This window comes from Poecilia reticulata, linkage group LG9, assembly GCF_000633615.1.
Source record: "Poecilia reticulata strain Guanapo linkage group LG9, Guppy_female_1.0+MT, whole genome shotgun sequence".
Lineage (NCBI taxonomy): Eukaryota > Metazoa > Chordata > Actinopteri > Cyprinodontiformes > Poeciliidae > Poecilia > Poecilia reticulata.
This window is the reverse complement of record NC_024339.1, coordinates 8,985,050-9,007,432: the sequence shown is the minus strand read 5'-3', so window position 1 is coordinate 9,007,432 and position 22,383 is coordinate 8,985,050. Positions and strand designations below refer to the sequence as shown.

General features: G+C 35.2%; 1 protein-coding gene across 13 annotated transcripts in view; it reads left to right on the top strand.

Moving 5' to 3' along the window:
* unc13ba (unc-13 homolog Ba (C. elegans)) overlaps positions 1 to 22,383 on the top strand; it is a 144,217-nt gene that overhangs the window by 7,996 nt on the left and 113,838 nt on the right. For 12 of the 13 annotated variants that reach the window (XM_017306831.1, XM_017306837.1, XM_008417733.2 and 9 more), the window contains exons 2-5: positions 5,154 to 5,183; positions 12,458 to 12,557; positions 20,270 to 20,387; positions 21,375 to 21,498. In XM_017306831.1, the coding sequence (XP_017162320.1) occupies positions 5,154 to 5,183; positions 12,458 to 12,557; positions 20,270 to 20,387; positions 21,375 to 21,498 (372 nt within the window). Of the gene's footprint in view, positions 1 to 5,153; positions 5,184 to 10,799; positions 10,979 to 12,457; positions 12,558 to 20,269; positions 20,388 to 21,374; positions 21,499 to 22,383 lie in introns of those variants that run through there. The other variant, XM_017306835.1, reaches the window with a different exon arrangement.

Here is a 22,383-nt window from a genome sequence, read left to right as displayed (position 1 = left end):
AGTCCCTCCCCTCAAACTTTGGTTACCTAGCAACAACCTGCTGGGTAATAAGCAGTTTCAAGTCCCTCCCCTCAAACTTTGGTTACCTAGCAACAGCCTGTTGAGTAACTGGCGCAGCAGCAGTTAAAAGTTTCTCCACTGTGCCTCGGGACTGCTTAAAAATAAAGAGTGAAAACTGGATAAAACAGGAAAGTTTGGCAGAATTTCAGATATTTATAACAGAAACTAATTGGTAATTATTGATATCGACTGATATATAATGCTTATAATGTGATACGTTTTTCAACTTTAAGTTAAAACTTTTCAGATAAACACAGAACCTGTGTTTGAAAAAGAAAAGCCTTACATGTTGCTTATTGAAACCGTTGGTCAAAAAAAAAAAAAATTCTCATGATTTGCAACATAAATACCAGAAATATGTTCAGCGGTTTGCAATCAAAGCTGCGATTCTTGTCTGTTTGCCGTTTTCAGACAGTACAGATGTGAGTGTGTCATAATAATTCCCGTGCAGGGGAGCTTGTGAGCAGCAGCTTTAATCCGTCGTCACGTGAACATCACTCTGTTCTCTACTAATAGCAACAATAGCTTGTCGTCTCAAAACCTTCCTAATTGGGAAAAGCATTTTAACAGCTTTCGATCGTGCACAATGCTTCCTGCGCTTCATTTCATTAAAAAAAAGGTTTAAATTTGAGTCTTTTTTTTTTTTTGTAATTCATCCCCTGGCACAATGCAGCCGGGTCCGCTAGGTTTCAGCCCTGCTTAAGGCATTAGCTCAGAGCGATTATCCCACCGTCACCAGCAGCACGCATCCTCTCATACAATCACTCCAGCTGACACGTGTCTGACATCTGCCCCGCTTTCTGCCTCCCCGTCGCCGGGACCAGCAGGGATTCAGACCTCCATACGCACAGAGATGTGTGTCACAATGCAGCTGTGCTGCATTATTTCTGGCTGACATACTTTTATGTTGACATCTTGTTTCAGTTCTATTTGGGAAAATTGGTCACGTCTCTGCCTTTCTGGATCATTTCTGCCTTTTGAGAGTAACTAGGCCTGAAAGCAGCAGTTTTTTAACTGTATAAATTGGTCCTTAAAGCAACTTTGTTGTATGTAATTTTTATAAATATATTTTTTACATATTTGTTGAAATGTAACTCTGTCATAACAGTATGGTCTGAGACAAATCTGAAAAAAATCTAACTCCTTTGCCTTCTCCCAGCATTAACCATAGAAACAACCAATCAGAACAAGGAGGCGGGTCTTGGCGCTGTCAATCAGCCTCCCTCTTCCTCTCTGCTATGCTACAGCTAGCATAGCCTTTTGAGAATGCTAAGGCTAGTTAGCATGGCCACCAATGATGGTGGATAAGCAGCTTTTTTGTAACAGTGAATTGTTTCTCCGGCATTTGCGCATTTAGCAACAAATACATGAGATTGACTGACGGCGCTAAGCCCCGCCTCCTGGCTCTGATTGGCCGTTTCATCGTTTTTTTAAAATAAGTTGCGTTGCCATTAATTTTCATCATAATTATTCCAGAATCTTTATTCCAGGATGCGTTAATTAGTGTTATGGGTCAGTGACTTGTGCTTTAACTGTCCAGCTGCTAATTTCAGGTGAAAATACAGAATTTATAAAACAGTAAAATAGCCCAACAGCATGACGCTGCCACCACCATGCCTGGCATCTGGTACAGCGTTTGCTGCAAAATGCACAAATTCTCTCTGCATTTTGTTAACTAAACCTGAATGGGAGTGTGTTTACATATTTGATTATAAATAAAAAAAACATTTTATTTATGTGCAGTTTATTAAAAAAGTAAAAAAAAAACAACAATTTGGCTTTAAAATGACCTTCCAAGCATCTTGTTAAAAGATCCCAACTAAAATAAAACGAGAAGAAATCTTCTCAATCAGTGAAACTACTCTCTATTTGACCAAAAACATTTAATTGTCTCCTTGGGATCAATAACACAATTCACACGACGATTATCAGCAAAAGTAAACTGCCCTTGGCTTTTTCTGATAGCTTAAAGGGCTAATTACACGTCTGCTGCTATTAATGCAGCGTGTGTATCCTCTTATCCCGTCTTTATTGGCCGCTCGCTTTACCGTCGGGTTATTTTGGATTTACTGCGACACTCATTTCATTTGCAGGAAAGCTGATTGGGCTTTCTGGACCAGGAGTACTGCACAAGATGTGGATGAGTTCAAGGGGAAATGTTTCTGATGTCATAAAACTTAAAAAAAAAAATTAACAAGGAGTTCAAGTGTCGACACTCTTCATTTTGTACTAAAATATTAAATTTTTTATTTGTTTTGATATTTTACAGCTTGTTTATTTGACAGCTGTATAATTTTATAAAAATAATACAAAATTTTTTTTGCACTTTTTTGGACTTTCAGATGCTTTGCAAGAGAATTAAATAACATATCTATTTATATGTTTATTTGTATGTATGTCGTTATTGATTTATCAGTAATATTTATTTCATGTCCAAAAAAAGCATGAAAAAAATGTGATGTATTATTTTTATTATTACAATTATGATAATTAAAAATTATGCAGCTGTCAAATTGAGTGGAAAAATAAGCAAAAAAATTAAACATGTATTAGAATTCTTATTATAATTTTTATTCCATGTTATATATTTATTTTCTGTTGGGAATTTTATTACCTTTAACATTTCCCACATGTCAGTAGCTGCATGGTGAAGATTTTAACATTTCAACGGTTAATATTTGGGATGTTTACGATTTATTCACCCTTTAATTAACCTGCATTAACATATTGTACTTCAAGTTAATTTATTCAGGGTTAATAGCAGTTGACAAATACACATTTTTTTGTTTGTTTTAAATAAGAATGCAGATACAGATGTAGTAGATTGAGCTGTGTGAAGGCTCTCTCTCGCTCGCCTGGTGAAAGCCCAGCCCGTCAGGTTTTGGCTGAGCGCCGTTGGCACGCCACCAATCGGGTCGCCATCAGGTTTTCAGTGACGCTTTGCAGGACCTGGCACTAGCGGCACACAAGGCGCTTTGTGCCGACAGTCTGAGAGACATGACCTGATAAGTCTTTCTGTTGAGCTCTCAAGCGTTTTATTTTATTTTATTGAGCAGGGCTTGACGATACGGCTGGAAAACGTATCACGGTATAAGCATATCAATCAATAACTATTGACTAGTTGTTTTTGTTTTGAATATCTGAAATACTGCCACAGTTTTCACTCCATGTTACTGTGCAGTTAAACAGTGTTGACAGTGGCGGAACCTTAAACCGAAACTCCTGCAAGTTGCTCCACAGGTTGTTGCTAGGTAACCAGAGAATGAATGAGTTGCTAGGTAACCAAAGAGTAAGTGAGTAAGTTGATTCCACCTTCAATAACCATAACTTGTAAAAAGATTAACTCTATTACCTTTATCTCTGTTGGCAGGTCCCCTGCTTTTCTTTTAGCTGTGACAGACCCATCATTATATATTTGAATGTGTTTTTGACACTTTTAAAGAAAATTGTATATACTAAAAGGTAAATTGTTTTATTTTGTGTACATTTTAAAGTTCTTTTAAAGTTCGTCTTAAAACCCATTTATTTCACTTGGCTTTCAACACCAGCGGGATCTAGTTTTAAATTGTGTTTTCGTTTTTAAACTGTAAGAGTTTTTTTTAGTTCTTTTTTCATTTTTTATTGTTTTGTTGTATTTTACTGTACAGCACTTTGTATCAGCTGTGGTTGTTTTAAAGTGCTTTATAAATAAAGTTGGATTGGATTGGAATTTATTTAATATTAGTTTTTTACTTTATTCTAGTTTGTAGATTGCAAGGATCTATGATGCATTCCATCATATTTATGAGAATCGTCTCATATTACACATTTGTTTTAAGGACTGGATGATCTATAGGTTTTTATTTCTGTTAAATGAGGTTCTTATTGTGGCCAAAGACACCATTGTTTTTAAAGTTCTGTAACTCTTACATGTCTCTAACTTGTAGCATTTGGGTTTAAATTTTAAATTGAGGCATAATTCAACGTTCAATGTGTGTGAGTGACGTAGTAATTATTTATCTTTCTATCCGTCTTGCTCACATATTTTAAGACATAATCAGTAGCTTGCACAAGTAGAATAATGTAATGTATTTTGCCTAATCTAAATAGAAGGCTGCAGGTCTTTTGTCTGAAAAGTTCTCTGATTGCTGAATTTGATTGAAGTGTTTTGATGATTAGCATTAAGATCAATTGTTTTTCTTTGCTTCTTAGTAATCTATCTATTTGTTCACATACACATTTCTATATTTTCAGGTGAAATAATGCAATGCACTCTCTTGAAAGTCTTGTTTTATCTTGTGCCGTGATTAATCTTGATTAGTTTTTAATCAACTCCTTTTGTCTGCAAGAACAATTTATCATTGTTTCTATTTCTCATTGTGTTTCTCTTCTAGTAACAGAGAAAACTTTAAAATTACTTTTTCATCTTTTTGTTGACTTTATGGAAGATGATTATAGGAATTAGGTTTTTTTAAGCTGTATTTTTTACATTGTGGATCAGCTAGCTTAATTGATAACACTGAGTCAGAGTTGCCATTTTGATGCTATGCAACATAAAGTTTTATTTATATGTATTTTTCACTTCTTATGGCAAGGTTTACCATAAAAGCAAACAATAATAAAATGTTATGGTAACTAAACTAGTGAAACCTAAATATTGACTTTAATTTAATAAAAAAATAAAGGAACAGACAACAACGAAAATGGCTAACGGTCAAGTGTTAGCCGTTAGCGCTAACAGTATTAGCTTAAGTGTTAGATTAGCAAAAAAAGATGGCTGAATAGCTTAACTGATATTATTTGTATTATTTATATTATTTTTTAACTATATAGTAGAATCACTGGGCGAATGCTTTCTCCAGTCCCTTTAATTTTCTTTATTAAATAAATAAATTTCCTGCTGCCACAGGAGAATTTACGAACATTTAGTGAGGCAACATTTATAAAAACAAATTCTGTTTTATTTTATTAGACTACATAAAAATTCTAAGAAATTTGCGCTAAAATTTTTGAAGTTTGAAACGTTCTAAAGATAAATATTTCTTAAAAGTGTCAAACAAATATGTTTTCTTTTTGACACGTTGACTAACTCAATGTTTTTTCTCCTTTTTCAGTAAAGAAAGCCAAACTTCATGGGCCGCCAGGTAAGAACCCATTCAAATGTTCTCCTTTATTCACATGCGTGAGTAAACGCATTACCTTCATAGGAAGCCTCAAACTACCGCCGGATTGGACATTAAATGCATACATTCACAGGCTATTTTACAAAACTGCCCTAATTCATAGAGAATTAGGGCAGTTTTCAGAAACTCTCTTCAAAAGTGTTGGTCTATATTTACCTAATGACATGATGCAGTGGAAGAAGAACTGTGCTATAAAGACAATCGAATGAAAAGTGGGATTTCAGACAATGTCTGGCACATTAAAATGCTGAAGATCTTAAGATTTAGGGAAATTCTGTTTACAGATACTTCATAATCAATTATTTCTATTGTGTGAGGTTTTTATTTCCATTTTATCGGGTTTCGTTTTATTTTGAATATTTAAAAAATCTTCCAGTTCCAGTGTTAAGTGATTGCTACAAGATTATATATTACTTTAAAAAGTTCTCAAGACAACTGAGAGAATGTATCTTACATCAAAATTTGCTAGTGACAAAACAAAACTGTCTTTATAACTATACCTGAGATTATGTTTTAGTTCTGCACTGTGTTGATGTTCAGCAAACATGTTATTCTGGCACAAACTGTGACCTTTTGTGATTCAATAGTATAATGTCTAAAGACTTATTGCATTATATATATTTTAGACCTAGCTTTCAACGAGAAATCGAAGTCCAGCTGTGTCGCAGTTGGACTTCCAACCAGCCAAAGTGTTAGTCATGTTATGCAATCTGCTTTTCTCCCAATGAAGTCCATTTTTACTATTACTGTAAGCCCTGTAAGAAGCATGACGTTAATTCAAACTATTTTAAGAGGAGATGCAAGAATGGTCCCCTCTTCCCAGCCACTTTCCATCTTAAACGTCTCTTTAGGCTGCAGCTGTTTGTCCCTTCCACTTCTCTGCAGGCGGTGATGAGGGGAGAACAACGGGAATGAGTGGGAGAATAAGAAATCAAGCTGGAGGAGGAGGGAAGGAAAATCAATAGATCATCACAGACAAAGGGCCACCTGCTAGCCTGAGATGACAATGTGCCATTCATTTATAGAGAAAAATCTTTCCAGCTCTTTAGGAGACGAACTCACAGCACAGAGATAAGCAGTTTTAAGGAGAGGAAATAAGGACATTTTATGGTGGATCAAGGGAATTTGTGTCATATCTTTATTATTTAATGGAAAAGCTGCGTGCAATTTGATATTTTAAAAATAAATTAACGAAAAACTTGTTTTCGATGAGTTTTGGCACTATGATGAGGTAATATTGAAATTGCTTTATTTTGCAAAACTGCAATGGAAACACTTTTTTTCCACATCAAACAAGTCACACGATCAACAACAGGATGTTACTACTGGCAGAAACTACAAAGCAGATGACGACAGGAAGTGTTTGGGGGATGATGGCACAGATTATTTTTTAATGACTTATTGCATGAACAACCTTATTCACATGTGAAAAATACATTACATCCCTTAGTGGAAAAATAGACAGTTTTTTTGCACATTAATAATGGAAACTCTGATACTGATGCTGAAAAGTTGACTTATTTTTAAGTGAACCAACATTCACAAGTGATTTTAATTTTGTTTCTTATTTAATGGTAAAACTGCAATTGCAAAATTGTGATTTTTTTTTTATATTGGCAGAAAAAGACAACATTTTGCACATATTTGTAATAAAAACGCAGCTACTGATGTTGAAAAGTGGACCTGAATGAGTCAAAATGCAGACGTTTGTGCAGAAAAAACATTATTTTGTATAGATTAAAATAATTTGGTGTTTGGTTTTACAGCAATCTTTGCACCATGATTCACTCTTTCAGAGAGAGGATAATGAGCTGCGTCTGAGTGGGGTCAGGGGTCATCAAATGCACTGGGAGGTAAAATTGACTGAGCTAGATAAAACACCTGAGTGTTTTTAAGTCGGCCTTAGTTTTTATAAATCGACAGCTATCCAGACATAATGGGGAAACTTCAGTTCTCTGAAAACTTGACCTATTTACAGGATCTGTGTTTCCTTGGGGCTGCGATGTCCGGCGATGTGACCGATAAACGTTTTACCCAGGATGCCGCTCTGTCAGGTGACACAGTTATTCGTTTCAGGTCAAGGAAAAATTTGTTGGTTTTGTCCCGCTCTAATGCCCCAGTTTGGAAACATGCTCTGATTTATGCTTAATGGTAAGAAGCGATGGATTTATTTCCAGAGGGAACTGGCTGCTGTCCCAGGACATTTCCGAAACCCGATTGGTTTATGTGTCACTTTATTATCCAGATTTTAAAGTATTTCCTCCACTTTTGGGTTACAGTGACAAGACTATGTATTTTACTAGGTATTTAATGTGATTAACCATCACAAAATAGTGAGTAAAAGTGAGCAGAAAGGGCAAAAAGACTCATTAAAGTTTGAAAATAGAGAAATTTTGTTTAGAGGTTTCATAATCCATTTAATTTAAGATTTCTATTGTATGTGGTTCTTATTTCTGTTTTATTTATTGTTATTTGTTGGGTTTTATTTTGAATATTTAGAATATCTTTCAGTTAAATTAAAGTTTATTGGTCTTTAAGAGGGCAAAGTTGCATTTTTATGCCATTGTCGATATTTTGCTTGAAAATGGTCAATATTATCAATTATCGCAATAATTATTGGGACAATTCATTGTCATCCAAAATTCTGTGTTGTAACAAGCCTAGGTTCTACGACGACTTATTTTTCTAAAATCCTGGTTAAAAGTTTCACTGAAAGGTTTCCATACAATCCTTACAGACATGAAGTTTTTCCTTTTGAGACCAAGTGTAAAGTGACAATAGATTGGATTTGTTAGGGATTTCTCTTAAGCTAATAAGATAAATCCTAAATATCTGCACCACATATTGTTATATAATTTATTTTGAGCCGCGAATTGTAGGCAAAATGTGTCATATTTCCTGTCATGTCCTGGTTATACCTGCAGAATAATGAATGCAGAGGAGTCTCTGGCTTTAATGAAGGGATAGTGTTGGAGTAATGAGGCGGCCTGCGCTGACACAGCCTGAACTGTTGTGCTGAATGACTTTTAGCAATTTCTTCAATTTTTCAGTTCTCCAGTCTTCTGAGTCAGTTTACTTCATCCAGGAACCGTGTGGCCTTTTCAGAGGTCTATCTTCCTGTAATCACTAGAAAAATTGTATTGCATTTTACTGTAAGACAAAAAATACACAGAACTCAGACGGTGTTTGAACAGATATAAATGGAAAAATAAAATTCAAATTGTTTTTAATTATGCAGAATTAAGTACACAATTGCAAAACCTTTGTTTGCTTAAAGTTTATTTTAACCAATCCCGCTGTATTTTTTCACAAATTGTGATCAAAAAAACTATTTATTGCTTGTTTCACTGCATAGCTGTGACTTAATGGTACAGCATTTATTTCTCCAAAACACAAATATTGTTCTTGAAAAATTTTGCCATTTGAAATGAGTTTCTTCAGGACGCCACATAACCTGAGTGAAGTTGGCTCCCCCACCTTCTTCAAATCAGACAAAATTGGTGTCAAACTTTTGTGCTTGTTGTTTGTGCAGCAAAAATTTTCGTTTGTGCCGCTATCATTTTAAAAATATAAAGAAATGTTTCTAGTGATCATCCAAGGTCAACAAGCCCCCCACCTTCTTCAAATCAGACAAAATGGGTGTCAATCAACTCGGCTACATTTGTGCTGGTTTGTGCAGCAAAATCTTTTGTTTGTGCTGCTTTGGCTTTGAAGATATTAATGAAAGTGTAAAGGTCAACAACCCCACCACCCCCCACTCTTATGAAATCAAACAAAATTAGTGTCAAACGTTAGTGCTACGTTTGTGCTGGTTTGTGCAGCAAAAATTTTCGTTTGTGCCGCTATCATTTTAAAGATTTAAAGAAAGTTGGATTTCATAAAAGTTGAGGGGCTGGTTGACCTTTTGCCCTTTACACTTTCATTAATATCTTCAAAGCCAAAGCAGCACAAACAAAAAATTTTGCTGCACAAACCAGCACAAACGTAGCCGAGTTGATTGACACCCATTTTGTCTGATTTGAAGAATGTGGGGGGGCCAACTTCACTCAGGTCGCTACATAATGTACTCAAAAAAATAATAGTAATTTATATTATTAAACTGAACACAGCAGCTGCATTTAATCAGCTACTGTTTTTTAATCTTAAAAAAATAGAGTGTAAGTGTACTTTATTTTTGTTGGACTGGAAGCCATGGTTCATCTTTGCTGTGCGCTCCACTTGCCTACCAAGATGGCGCTGATCCAGTTCAGACTTGTAGAAATGATGTACTGGGTGTGAAGTAGCATTGATGGTATTTCTACGTCCCAAGCTGCATTTTCTTTAGAATATTTTAGATGAACTACAAAAAAAATCTAAATTATTTGTGAATTTTCTACAAATAATTTTGAGTTACCTTCAGATTCCTCATATGCGATGGCTCCTGTGTGATTCCACCTACTTTAATTTCAGTGTGCAAATATTAATTAGACACAACTAGATGGGAATTGTAATGAAACAGGGAACATCTTGTCCTTCTGTTGTCGAACAATAAACAGATTTGGATGTTTTTATCTCTTCATCTCCAAAACCTCTCTGATCTTCCTCGGTGCCCATAATAGAGTATTCATTATTGTAGACAGCCCAGTAAATGTCATCTGGTCCAGCCGCGCTGCGCACGTCCATGCGTAACTGAATATAACTTATTCATTTTCATAAGTCATTGCCAGTTAATAATAAATGATGCCGGATGCTCTCCCAAGAAGGCCCTGCTGCATGCTGGGATATCTTCTCCCCAAGCTCGCCTGCATCTGACGTGTTTCTGCGGGTTTTGCACAAGAACGTTAATGGAAGTTTGCGTCGTTCTGATTGTGGCTTCAACAACCTCTGCAGGGTCACAGGCAACAGATGCTGGATTGTTAATGCTCTCTCCGCTGTGTTTTTGTTTCTCGTTGGGTTATTTTTGCTCACAGTCGTGACCCTGTATGTTTTTCTCACTGGTGGTAGCAGTCAGTTAATGGAGCTGTCTACAAGAATCACAGACACGGAGACTCTGTAAAGTGAATGATGGATTATCTCAGATTAACTCGCTCAGAAACAGAAAGAAAAGTCATTTTATGGTGCAGAAAGACCATGAGAGACCAACACAGCAGAACAAGTGGAGACTTGAGGATTTATAGGTTTGGTAAACTAAAAATCATTGTCTGTCATAGCTTTATCAGAATAACTGCTAGGTTAATTAGATTAAATTACAATTGATCAGAGCTGGGTAGTAATTAGTTACATTTACTTGAGTTTCTTTTTTGAAAAAAATAACTTGAGAGTATTTTTACTACACTCTTTTTACTTTTACTTGAGTAATTTTATTATTTCTAGTCAAAAAAATATGTTGAAGTAGTGCTACTCTTAATTGAGTACCGTTTTGGGGTTCTCTGCCCACTTCTTAACTAATTAGCTTAACTGAATAACCAATAACGGCCATATTTCATTTTAGTGTTGTAGTTTGCCCGCCATCCAACAGAGGGCGCCGCTGTTCAACCTGAAGCAGAGCTGTTACAGAAACAAAGATGGCGGTGGCGGCGCCACTGCAGTTGAGGAAGATAAATCGTTCAAGCAGAATCCGGTGTGGGACGATAAATACGCTTTAAGCGTTTCTGTTTTCAAATATAAACACTCGATAAACTGCTTAAGTTTTCACTTTAATGGCGCTGATTCAGCGGAGATGCTTCATGGCGGAGCAGTGTCAATATCTCAACAAAAATGACTGATTTGCTACGAAGGTGAGGATAAAGCGGTTAAGACAACGCAGAGAAGTTAAAATTAATATTCATTCAAAATAAACCACAAATGGTACTAATGCATGAACATTTTTCTGTTCATGGGAAATATTTCACTTCTCACGAACAGAAGAAAAGATTTTCCACCTTTTCTTCTATTCAACAACCTAAGATGTTCCTGTCGGTTTTTAACGTGACGTGACAAAACCACAATATTCTGTTTATTCAGTCAGTATTGAATATAGCTAACACAAATTTATATACTTTTTATTATGTATTTTTCTTAATTCAGCATATTCTGAAAATGTAGCACTTTGTTATGGAATTAATCGTTAGTTGATCGATAAGAATTAAAGATGACTCAGCTTTCATGAATCGATAACTTGCATCTCTAATAACAGCTGATCCTTTAGAAAGTTGCCAGTTCTTGCATTGATTTTTCTTCCAGTCTGTATAAACCACCTGAAATCTTACCTAAATAACACAGAATAACAGCATCTGAATCATCTACACTAGCGGATCCTTTATGGATTCATTTTTGCAATGATTTTTAGCTCCGTTTCAGATCCTTTTATGTTGTTTTCTTCATGCCTCAGCCTCATTGTAGACCGACTCCCTAAAAGCTGTCGCTGTAACAGCAGCTGCATTAGCAGGCAGCTGAGAGAAACATGTTGGAGGAAAAGTTAAGGCACAAACATGCTGTGCTTTTTTCTTCAGACCATTTTTTTTTCTTCAACAGCAGTTGGTAATCAGAGGTTTGGCCGTTTGATTCATTTATTTGTACCGGTAATATTTTTTTAAAGCATCTATACAAACTTTAACTGTGAATATGCTAGTTATGTGTTTAACCGATTCATATGGAATCAGCAAAAAGCACAGACAGCAAGGGAATGGATGGATGGATAATCAGATGGATGGATGAATAAATTAAAGAATAACTAACTGATATCTAACTGGATGGATAAATTAAAGGATAAGTAGATTGATGGATGGATGGATAAGTGGATGGAAAGATGGATAAATAAATGGACTGATGAATGGTGGAGAGATTAATTAGTGGATGGATATACATGTAAACGTTTGGGTGGATAGATTTGTAAATAGATGGATGAATAGATTTACAACATGGGAAACATCTAAATATTTTATATATTTCCATCCTTATTTTTATTCAGATGTGAAAAACAGTACCAGCTAATATTGGAAATTTATTTGATCTGAAGAGTGTTTTACCCCATTATTTTATTGTGTGAAAAAATGTTTTACATCATTTCATCACATCAATAATATCCCAGTTTACAGTACATACAGGGAGAAACTCTCCTTCATTTTAATCTGGGATTTTCTGAATATTTCCTGGAATAAAAGATAACAAAAGTTTAAAATAACATTTAGCTTTTCGTATCTTTCATGTCTGACCCCCCCAACAGTGTTTAACAAATACTTGAGTTTCTAATTTTCCATTTTCTCTGTTTTTTCCAGACAAATTCAACGCCTACGTCACCTTAAAGGTCCAGAATGTGAAGAGCACAACCATCACAGTCCGTGGAGATCAGCCATGCTGGGAGCAGGACTTCATGTTGTAAGTAAAATACTTTAATATTTACAAAAGTATGTAAACCACTTGAACCTTTCTGCTTCCATCCATCCATTTTCTTACACCCTTGTCCCTCAGTGGGGTCAGGAGGGTTGCTGGTCCCCATCTCCAGCTAGCGTACCGGGCGAGAGGCGGGGGTCACCCTGGACAGGTCGCCAGTCTGTCGCAGGGCAACATAGAGACACACAACCATGCACACACACTCACACCTAGGGGCAATTTGGAGAGGCCAATTAACCTGACAATCATGTTTTTGGACTGTGGGAAGAAACCGGAGTACCCGGAGAAAACCCACCATGCACAGGGAGAACATGCAAACTCCATGCAGAAAGACCGGGGCCGGGAATCGAACCCAGAACCTTCTTGCTGCAAGGCAACAGCTCTACCAACTGCGCCACTGTGAAGCCTCCACCTTTCTGCTTTTGCCACATTATAACCACAAACTTCTGCGGTTTTCAGTTGGATTTCATGTGACAGACAAACATGAAGGAGGGCAGAAATGGGAAGCAGAAGAGTTTTGTATTCAGCCATGAAAGGAAAACAGTTAAAATTTAAAAGTCCAAAAAATGCATAAAGTAGCTTTACAAAAGTAAAATGTCACAAAGTAAAATAGTTATTAAACGGATAAAGAATGAAATAAATAAATATTGAAATAAAAAAATTTTTTTTTTTAAATATCAGTTTTTGTTTTGTTTTAGAAGGACATTTATTTCATGCGATCAAATAAATGTTTATTCCATTTTTATTATTTTCATTGATGATAAAAACAGAGTTTAAAAAGATAAAAGTCCATGAAATGCACAGTGTCACAAAATAAAACGGTTATTAAATGAATAAACAATTAAATAAATCTTGAAAAAAAAACATTTAAAAATGTTTTTGTTTTATTTTATGGGGACATGTATGTCATGCAATATATATATTTTGTACAGTTCTGGTTTGAATACATTGTTTTATCAAGTTAGTCTGTATTCTCCAATTAATGATTAATCGATTACAAAATTTTTTGACGATTATTTTTAAAAGTAAATTAATTACATTTAATCCAATTAGTCATTTCAGCCCTATTTAAAACCTAATTTCATTTATTTCAGTTTGGATCGTCGCTTTGCTTTATTTTTCTGGCATTTTTTTGCAAAGTGTTGTCACTAACGGCTTGTTCGCCGCCAAACCCCTGGGATGCATCAAGACAAATGCAGAGAGAAATTGGTGCCTCAGATGCTGTGGCAGCCTGCAGATGAATGCAGGCCAGGTAGCCATTGCAAGCTGACTTGTTATCTGGTCTTAATGGGCCTCTGTGGCATTGAAAGTGGTACACAGCAGCGGCCGGTGGGACTCCGGTCTGGCCGGCTGACACGGCCTCCTAAATGGGAATTTGGGCAGAAGCAGGTTGGAGGGATGGAAAGTGAAATTACCTGCCAGATAAGTGGATGAGCCAGTTATAAATCTAATGAATTGTCCAGCCCATCCTGATTCCAGAGGGCACGGAGGTAAAGATGCACCTGATTTATAAATCTGCTGGGTCTTTTTATGCTTCCTGCTCTGTTGTAAGTGGTGATGTTGGAATCAATGTGTGAGGAGAAAATCAGCAATTTATGTGTGGAAGTATTGTCTGATGGGCAAAACATCCTAGTTAGGTGGTTTGAATGGCATCCCATAATTAGTTTTTTTTTAACTCGACCTGCATCTGGCAGCTGTGCAGAGAAACACTGATGGCAAAATGAGGTTTTGTGGTTTCTCGACAAGCAAAAAGGTGCATCTGAAGAGCGGAAAAATTCAGATTTAATTTGGAAAATCTCATGATAAGTAATGATTGTGCCACAGCTACTAGCAGACCGGCTGCTGATTTTTCTCCAAGCCCATTGTGCCAACCGGACTGCAATATGGTACAGAGAGGGGGATTTTTGACCGTTTTACTTTGAACATTTCGTCTGCTCTCTGCTCACAGATTTTCTCATTTCAGTGTTTAGAGTACGGAAGACGATTAGGGCCACTGGGGGAAAAAAAAGTAGTAGTCTTTAATCTAAAATAGAATTATGACTTCTTTCTCAGGACTGACATTTATCGTCTGAGATCAAAAGTCGGAATTCTACGATTAAAGCCAACATTCTGGGAAAGTCGGAATTCCACAAGAATTCTGAGAAAATTTGTTTTTTCTCAAAAAAGTCAGCATTCTACAATTAAAGTCAAAATTCTGCGAAAAAAGCCACAATTCTACGACTAAACTCAGAATTCGAAGAAAATAGAATTCTACGAAAAATGTCAGAATTCTTGTTTTTTTTTATGTTTATATTTAAAAAAGTAAATCATTGATAACACTTATTTTAAAGGGATACTGTGGGAAAACTCCGGCGATAACCCCAAAAATGTTTAGTGACTTTTCATCTGAGGAACTTTTCTGAACTGCTTCATCAACAAAGATTATTTTCTTATCATTAGTTATTTAAAATTATGAATATAAAATTATGTAAAATTAGGTACATTGACATTAACATATGTGTATTGCAAAACAATAAAAGCTTAAGGGTTAGTGCTGATGCTCATGAGTAATTCTTTAAATCGTACTAGATTAAATTCAGTGACGCTGCAGACTGAATTAGATCTTACTCCATGGAGCCGCATCATGACCACCAAATCAATTCCCAATCTAGCCGCTCCCTGCAGTGTAGTGCAGTACATCACGCAGCAGTTCATTCATTTTAAAGCTGTTATCGGTTCTGTGTTTTTATTTCTGCAGTGAACTGCTTCAGTGATTCTCCTAGCAGCAGAAAATGATGCTAAACAGCTTAAAAAAAAATAACCTGATGAATGTACAAATACAGCTGCAGATTCCAGACAAACTGATATTTTTATGCGGAGCATTTAGATGACGTGCTAGGCTAATGTTAGCATTTTTCCTTTGCTTTGATATGACTCTTTGATTGTCAATGAGTCAAAATCTTACCAAATATTTTTGGTCTGGTTTTAGTTCAAATATTTTTGTACATATACTTACAGGCAACTTTTCAGCAAGATGTATGAGGTTGTTTTAAGTAAGTAATTCCTTAATATTGGTGAAAAAAATTATTTTTCTATTGACTTATAACACAGGAAAAATGTCTGGTTATAAGTGAAATAATGGTACTTGTACCTTGTTATCAATATTAAGGAATTATTGCCTGAAAACAAGCTCTAATGTCTTGCTGAAAAGTTGCTTATAAGCTAATTTTGTCTCATTTCAAGCATGCTAAGATATTTGCACTAGAAATGGACCAAGAGTACTTGGTAAGATTTAGTTTTTTGCAGTAAAGAAGGGGCTGGTCTAAGATCACAGATGTATGTATTTTATTTTAATTGGAAAACAACTAAGGATATATTTAGATGTTTGGGGAGAAGCTCTTCTGATTATTGATCGGTTTGTCTGATGTTTCGGGTCATCGCCTACTCTTTCCTTCAATTAAGGTCTGCTAAAGTATCAACAAATTGTGACCTTTTTCCTTCTGCCTGCATCAGCCTGTATTAAGTGTTTGAGGAGTGACTTTATCAAATTACAACAACAGGAGAGATTAACGTCTGTCTGTTGGAAACCTTTTCCTCCTCCTCCTCCTGCCTTTCTTCATTCTGATTCTCTGATTCTGATCTGCACAGTTTCTTACATCTGGATGTTTAAATAAGACGAAATAGTTGGGTGCTATGTATTGTATTTTTATAAATCCAATTCATGGTGTGTCGTCACGTTGTTTTGCATTCAGATTTTTTAAAGTTGGACATTTCTGAGTTTGGAAAGTCAAATATTTTCCAGTATAAATTTTGAGAATAATTTCAGAACTTTAAAAAAAAGAAAAAACTTGTAAATTTCAGTTTGAAATGTCAAAAATTTCCAACTTTAAATTTCCATTTCTTGAAAATTTCTGAGATTAATAAAAAAATGTCTGAGTTTTTGCCAGAAATCTGAGACCAGGCCTGTCACAGTAACAGATTTTGCTGGACGATATATTGTCAGTAACAATATATCTTTGACAAAGACAATATATCGTCTGGGACAATAAGTGATAATGGTGTCATTGAGACAATTTTCAATTAACATATTGATAATAACACAGGTTTGCTGACTTTACTAGAAGTGATAATTTGAACGAATTACGATGTATTTTATAAAAAAAAGGATTAGATTATGCCAAAAAAAGTTTTGAGATTGTCAGAAATTTTCTTGAAAAAACGTTGAAATTTCTGAGCTTAAAAAGTTGAACCGTTGCTAGTAGAAAACTCAGAAAGTTTTAGACTAATTTTAGAAATTTTCTAGAAAAAAAAGTTGGAAATTTCTGAGTTTGGAAAGTTAAATATTTGCTAGTAGAAATTTTAAGAATAATCTCAGAACTTTAAAAAAAAACTTGTAAATTTCAGTTTGAAATGTCAAAAATTTCCAACTTTAAATTTCCTTTTTTTAAAATTTTTTTTATTTCTGAGATGAATCTAAAAATTTCTGAGTTTTTGCCAGAAATCTGAAACCAGGCCTGTCACAGTAACAGATTTTGCTGGACGATATATTGTCAGTAACAATATATCTTTGACTAAGACAATATATCGTCTGGGACAATAAGTGATAATATTGTTGTCATTGATACGATTTTCAATTAACATATCGATAATAACACAGGTTTGTTCTCTCAACAACCAAACAATTTTCATTTTTTACAGAAGACCAAACACTCAAAGTGTTACATAAAAAAGAAACAACAAAACCATAAATAAGATTGAATGTTTTGTCTCTATGATCAAAATTGTCCTTTGAAAAATATTAATCATCAGAACTTGAAATGGTCAATCTGATTTTAACTGATTAGCTACTGTTGAACATCTTCCAGGAAATGGGTAAAAGTATTGATACATTTACATGTGGCATTAAAAACCATCTCATGCATAAACCTAACTGCACCCTTTCAACTTAAAGAGGATTATCGACTTCAGCTTTAGTTTGTGTGAGTGCACAACCGCTTTCTTAAAACCACTTTCATCTGGGAGGAATGAAAATCATTTTGTTGTAGATATTATTGATTTAATTAAGAATACCGATGGTGTCAGTTAACACAGTGACGCAGGGTTGGGTGTTGTGAGTATGGACTCTAAGGTTTACAGAGACAGAAGTGCTGAAACATTGATGTTCATGTCAAAATCAAACCAACTCAACAAGACTGATGACATAAAAAAGAGCATTGCCAAGAAGAAAATGCTGTTTTCTCGTTCCTGATCCTGAAACGGCCGTGTGTGTTTGTGCAAAGCTTTCCCAGCAGGAACATGTTTGAATTTCACCGCTGACTTCACAGATCTCCCGTCTGTCGGCTCTCGGTCTCAGCTCAAACACACACAGTGTCCTTCTGGGTGTTTAAAAATGCACCGATTCTGACTGTTTTCAACAGAGACGCAACTCAGGAACGTCATTCAGACACGGATATGTTTTTTATCATAAAACTGCATAATCCCATAGATTAAACTGAGCCACTAATAAAAACGGTGTTCTTTCTTTCCATTTCCCTCCCTTTAAACCAGCAGACTGTCATCTTACGTAATATGAGATTAAAGCAGCTCACCTTGGCCAAAATGTCACTTTTAACTGCTAATAAATCATTTTTGACTCATTTAAGATTCAGATTTAGCTGAAAAATTGTAAAATTAAAAGTACATGTCACTTTTATAAAATAATGATTTTTTAAATTGTTAAAACTATGACTAAACTTTAAACTGCTGCTGCGCAAGTTACTCAACATGCATTAATATGCCATTATCAGTACATTACTTGAAAATGGTCTCAAAAAAATAATCATTTATCGCAATAATTATTGGAACAATTTATCGTCATCCAAAAGTCAATATCATTCAGTTTTTCTAAAACAATTAATCAGCAAAATTTCTTATTGTGAAAGGCTCAACTTAAGCCCTGTTTAGTCTGCTTTAGTCAAACTCCAGTTTGTTTGCAAGTTTGTTTATGTTATACAACACAGGGCATTCTGGGTAAATACAACCAAAGCAAACGCACAAATCTAGCGCTAGCGGCAGAAATGGCTTGTGATGTTTTCCAAACACGAGAGAAATCCTACAAGCGCTGAAATCTGATGCTACTCCAGTTTTGTTAACATTTTATGAAAAAAGTTCTGTTTTCTTTAGAGGTGTTCGGGTCGTTTCCTTCTGTAATTGGTGCAGCGCCACCACAGGTGAGGAGGGGAACAGGCTTTTGAATTAGTTTGACTGAATGTGAAATCGAACCGCAGCAGCTGAAAATGTAAAAAATATTGCAACTTTGGTCTCCAAATGTACCAAGTCGTCAGATATTTTATGACTTTTGTCCCCCAAAAAGCCCTTAATTGGCAACTTAAACAAGAATGTACACAACTTAGCTTCTCCCACCCACTGTCTCTCCATCATCTGAGCTGCTGAGAGTCATCAGAGATGATTGACAGGCAAACCGAGGCGACATGAATGTGAATGAGGATGTGAATATGAATATGCAGATGAGCAGGGGAAACAGTTGGCTTCTGTTTCTCTTTAGAGAAAATGACAGCTGTCATTTTGGCACTTATTGTTTCTGCACAAAAACTGGTGAACCTCGTGACCTTAAGGGGGAAGAGGATTGGTGCCGGACTGAAGAATAAAAATAAATCCCATCTTAAACCAGATGTATGCTTCCTTTAGATTGGTTGAAATTTTAACATGAGCTTCTCTACATTTAGGTAATATTGAAAACGGTCCTTTTATGTGTTTATATATAAAATTCATACATGAACGAGAATTAAGTTGCAGGTTAAAAGCAATTTGTCCTGTTCTGTGTTATGTTGGGTACGGTGGCTGACGGGGCATAAAGCGCTGCAAACATATTAATGATGCAAACTGCAAAACACAATAAATAAGTGCTACAGAAAAACGCTGCAAATAACAAAACTGTTAAATATGAAACACTAATACCAAAAAACAAAAGTCTTCCAGACCACTAGGGGCAGGCAACAAGCAAATCTGTGAGATCAGACCCTTAATAAAGACAGGATGTCCAAAAGGAAGACAGAATTTATGCGTTGTACTTAATTTTTTTTTACACATTTTAGAATAGCAGCATATTTATGTTATCTGCTCCATACTCCCCCTAGAGTTCTGGAGGACTTTCGTTTTGTGGAGCGAGTTTGCAATGTTTTATACTTGCGGTTGTTTTTGCAACATTTTTCCTTTCCTCCTTTTTTATTTGCAGCATTTTTCTTGTTTGCAGAGTTTTACTGGTCCATTTATTTTTTCTTTTTGTCTGTTTTGGGGTTCATGTTTATTCACGTGTTTGCTGCAGGTTTCGACGTTTGCTGCACCCGTCGACCATTCGTTCAAATGAACACCTTAATAAATATTTTTACTCTGATTATTTTAATAAGAGCAAAACATATATTTGAAGTATACCTCAGCACTTTTCCTTAGGTACCTATAAAAGTATCCGATCGGCTGATCTGAGAGTTCAAGTTGGAATATAATGGTGAAACAGTTCAGCAACATAAAACGGAGCCAAATTATTAATGCATTTCAAAACAAATCTAAAATCACCTAGTACAAGTACTACTAGTAGGTTGTTTATACCATGTTTGTAGTGATAAAAGTTTCACTCCTTTAAATGATTGTTGTTGTGACCATGTGTAAAGACTGTTTGCTGTATTTTACTGATGTGGTTTTGTGTTTGCTCATTTCCACAGCGAGATCAGCAATCTGGACTCGGGTCTGGTGGTGGAGCTGTGGAACAAAGGTTTGATCTGGGACACTATGATCGGCACAGCACTGATCCCGCTGGACACCATCCATCAGTCTGATGAGGTAACCGTTTATTTAGCCAGCTATTAACCCATTATTCTCACAATTTATCGATTAATCGGATAAACGAAAAAAATGGCACATTCTCCCTTTTTTTAAAAATTTAAATAAGATTTTATTTACACAACATTCTTTTAGTGAACACTTGATAATTTTTAACAAAATGCATCTTGAAGTAAATTTTTCTACCATAAACATGTTAGATTTCAGCCCTTTCAGCTTGATTAGTGCAGTGTAGGGCTGATTGTTGATTAGTTTTTGGATTAACTGATTAATAATTGAGTAAAAAAGGTAATTAAAATATATTTTTGCATTTAGTAATAATAATCTAAATTGTGAAGTCAAAACTGCCAGTTGAGGAGTTTTGGGTAAAATAGATTTACCAAAAATAAGTGTTTGGTTTGTTTTTTTTATCTTAAGAAATGTGTTTTTAATCTTAAAAAAACAACCTTATTTTGCATATGTAAAAACATAATTTTGATATATAATTCAAAAACGATTAATCTGATTAATCATTTCAGTTCGATTTATCATTTTACTGTACAGAGAGAAATCTCTGAAAGTTATTAGTTTTTTGCCAGTAAGTCAAATTTCATAACATTCTCCTTCTCAATAAACAAATATAAAGCTCTTTAGATCTATGGTCAACAATAAAATTCAGACATCACATTGGGTATTTCTGGCCTTTAACTGTTATTGCCAGTTGAGACTTTGAATTTAAAATACACAGATAACACAGGTTTCAGAAGAAAACATAAATAAATTCAGTAAATTACTGGGAGGAGTGAGTCTTTCACTGCCTTGTTTGGAACCACGTTGTCATCACTGATGGTCCGCAGGAAGAGAGAGAGAGAGACCCATTATAAGGATCAATAACTGTATTGATGCCCAGATGGGAACCTGATTGCTGCTTTAAGACGCACCTAAAGAAATGCAAATGAGTGTCTTGGTAGTTTCCATCCGTTTTTCTGAGAGTTTGCTGTTCTCCAGGAGGGACCAGGAAGTTGGACGGCTTTGGACTCGGAGGTGTTGATGAAGGAGGATCAGATCTGCGGCACCACCAACCCAACGCCGCACCAAGTGCTGCTGGACACTCGCTTTGAGCTTCCCTTTGGTGTGTATCACGTCGGGCTGAAGCGATTAATCATGATTAATCATGATTTATCGTGATTAATCATAATAACAGACAATCATAATCAGCATAACAGACGATTAAATCATGATTAATCATGATTAATCGTGATTAATCGATTATTCAATTAATCATCAACTAACTTAGTAATCAATTAATCATTAATTAAAGTATCAATAAAAAGCCAAAAAAGAACACTCAGAGCAGTAATTAAGCCCAAACTGTAAAAAAAATAAATATACATTTTGTCTGTAAACATATTCTACCCAAGACTCCTAAAGTGACATAATTTTAGGTTCAAATTCTGTAAAAAATAAAATAAAAATCTCCTACTAAAACTCCAATTATTAATCATTTAATCCAAAAAATAATCAACAGATCATTTCTATACAGTATTGATGTTAAATCAAGCAGAAAGGCCAGAGATATTCGCATATTGATGTTGGAAGTATTATTTGTTTTAGTTACAGATGCATCAAATTATCAGGCTTTCATCAAAGGAATGTTATGTAAATAAGTTATAAAATGTTTTCTTGTTTAAAAATGGAAATTGTGTATTTTCACCTTTTAATATAGTTCTAATATTTTATAAAATAAGCATAAATGAAAATCTGCGTTTGAAATTTTTTTGTCTGATTACGTGATTATCCATCAGAATAGATGATAGAATAATCGATTATTAAAATAGTTGCAGGCCTTGCAGCATAAGAGACAGAAAGCGGTACTCCTCTTGCTTGTTTATTGAACTGATGCTTTTATTTAAGACATGTTAGAGAACATAAGTGTTAAAAATACAATAAAATACTGCCCATGGATCGCAATAGTCACTGACACCATCCCAGTGATCTCCTTAACAGAAAAATTGTG